This window comes from Priapulus caudatus, unplaced genomic scaffold, assembly GCF_000485595.1.
Source record: "Priapulus caudatus unplaced genomic scaffold, Priapulus_caudatus-5.0.1 Scaffold2306, whole genome shotgun sequence".
In the NCBI taxonomy this organism is placed as follows: Eukaryota; Metazoa; Priapulida; class Priapulimorpha; order Priapulimorphida; family Priapulidae; genus Priapulus; species Priapulus caudatus.
Genome location: NW_014579367.1, coordinates 17,965 through 19,710, shown reverse-complemented (window position 1 = coordinate 19,710; position 1,746 = coordinate 17,965). Strand labels below are relative to the sequence as shown.

At 44.9% G+C, this 1,746-nt stretch overlaps 2 protein-coding genes across 2 annotated transcripts in view; one reads left to right on the top strand and one right to left on the bottom strand.

The window, feature by feature from the left end:
• The window catches only part of LOC106818528, a 10,017-nt gene extending 8,904 nt beyond the window's left edge, over positions 1-1,113 (bottom strand). Inside the window, exons 1-4 of the mRNA XM_014823228.1 lie at positions 1,061-1,113; positions 680-880; positions 215-360; positions 29-43 (exon numbers count right to left, since the gene is read on the bottom strand). Of these exons, the coding sequence (XP_014678714.1) occupies positions 29-43; positions 215-360; positions 680-851 (333 nt within the window). The 5' untranslated portion in view covers positions 852-880; positions 1,061-1,113. The remainder of the gene's footprint in view (positions 1-28; positions 44-214; positions 361-679; positions 881-1,060) is intronic.
• The window catches only part of LOC106818530 (peptide methionine sulfoxide reductase-like), a 13,682-nt gene that overhangs the window by 8,877 nt on the left and 3,059 nt on the right, over positions 1-1,746 (top strand). Inside the window, exon 2 of the mRNA XM_014823230.1 lies at positions 1,301-1,479. The gene's annotated coding sequence lies outside the window, so the exon portion shown is untranslated. The remainder of the gene's footprint in view (positions 1-1,300; positions 1,480-1,746) is intronic.

Here is a 1,746-nt window from a genome sequence, read left to right as displayed (position 1 = left end):
GAGATGTCAGGCGTCCCGTAACAAATGCCGTAATCATTGTCATCTCGAAGAAAATCGGAGCAAGCCATATTCTCAATTAACTTATCACAGAAGCTAATGAAAGAATGCTTGGTTGTATGCACTGTATTATGGTGCCAGTTGCACTCGTGGCCACAGATAGATATGCACATGAATTTGCAAAATTAAATGGTTTAAAGAGAACTAATGGATATACCATGGCACTTGACTGATCGTCATCTGTAAGGTCTACTGTCATATTGGCAAAACTCTGCTGAAGTATTTCAGTCAGACTTCCATTGTGCGTAGGGTTTATATCTTCCTGACCCTGGTTCAGGTCGAGAAGAGGCTGCCGCTTACGATCTGGAAGCAACATCAGCATGCAATGTTATACGACAGAGCTAATGCCCCAGCTATCATGATTTCATTAAATGTACGACGCCACAGTAGAGAGCAGCATTGAAAATTTGATGTACAGCCACACCACAGTTTTGGATGTATTCTCGGGCCAACAGATATATCTACAACCTTATGTCCCATTGGGGGACCAAGAGGATAAGAAGAAGAAGAACAGATAAAGCATTGTATCTGATTTGAAGGTAGACGTCGACTAAAATATATAACCCTGTGTCGTGCTTGGTGGTAGAAGACACAGACTAACAGATATGACTTTGTAGCTTACTTGGTCCTGCTCCAGTTACAGGGCCCTGAGCCGCAGCCCCATCGTAGAGGTCTACGTTCATGTTAGCCTCCATTTGTACGGTCTGCTGAGCCTTCTGCACTCTGGCCTTGATGTAATCTGTCTGCTGTTCATCCTCAACATCTGAGTGAGATGCGTCTTCTTGGCTAAACATCAGGTCGTGATCGCTCAGCCCAAATATGTCTGCAGTATAACAAAAACATCTAAAAACCAAACGACGCAAGTACAGGTAACAAGCACACAGCAAGCCAACACAATGAGTAAAAGATTGTAGCCACCAAAAAAGTATTGCTAATACTCAATCTTATACAATCGTTCTATTTGCGCAAGGGAAAAAAGAGAGTAGAAAAAAGCTGCACATACCTAGCGAGTATAAAAATGCCACATGCTCGTCCAGTTCTGTGTATGTCTTGCGCTGATTCTTGGATGGATGGGTGTGTGGGTGGGTGGAGGGATGGATAGATGGGTGCGTGCGTGGGTGGGTGGATGGATGGATGGATGGATGGATGAATAGATGAATGGATGGATGGATGGATGGATGAATAGATGGATGGGTAGCGCAGGGATGTATATTTAGTTGTTAATCTTGTAATCTATTTGTAGGAAACTGAAGCAGATGCCAAAATGAAAGAATCGCCACTACAAGAAGGACTGCAACGGGCAACATTTGGGCTTGGATGATTCTGGGGCCCCGAGGCACAGTTTGGTTGTGTCTCGGGAGTCAGATACACCAGAGTTGGCTACACTGGCGGCAGCACCAAAAACCCCACATATCATAGCATGTAGGTGCAACTTTATTGTCAGTTCTGGCAGAGTAGAGTATTTAAAACATTATTTTTTGCATGGAATCAAATGTGTTATCCATTATCCTGTGTCACAGTTGTGAGGATTTTTAGCTCATCTGACATAGTCAGATGCAGCTTGTAGAATCGCACGATCGTCCGTCCGTCCGTCCGTCCGGGCCTCCGTCCGTCCGTCCGTCCGTCCGTCCGTCAACAGTTGGGCACAAATCTTAACCGCTCGACGTACGGTCACGATATTCGGCACAT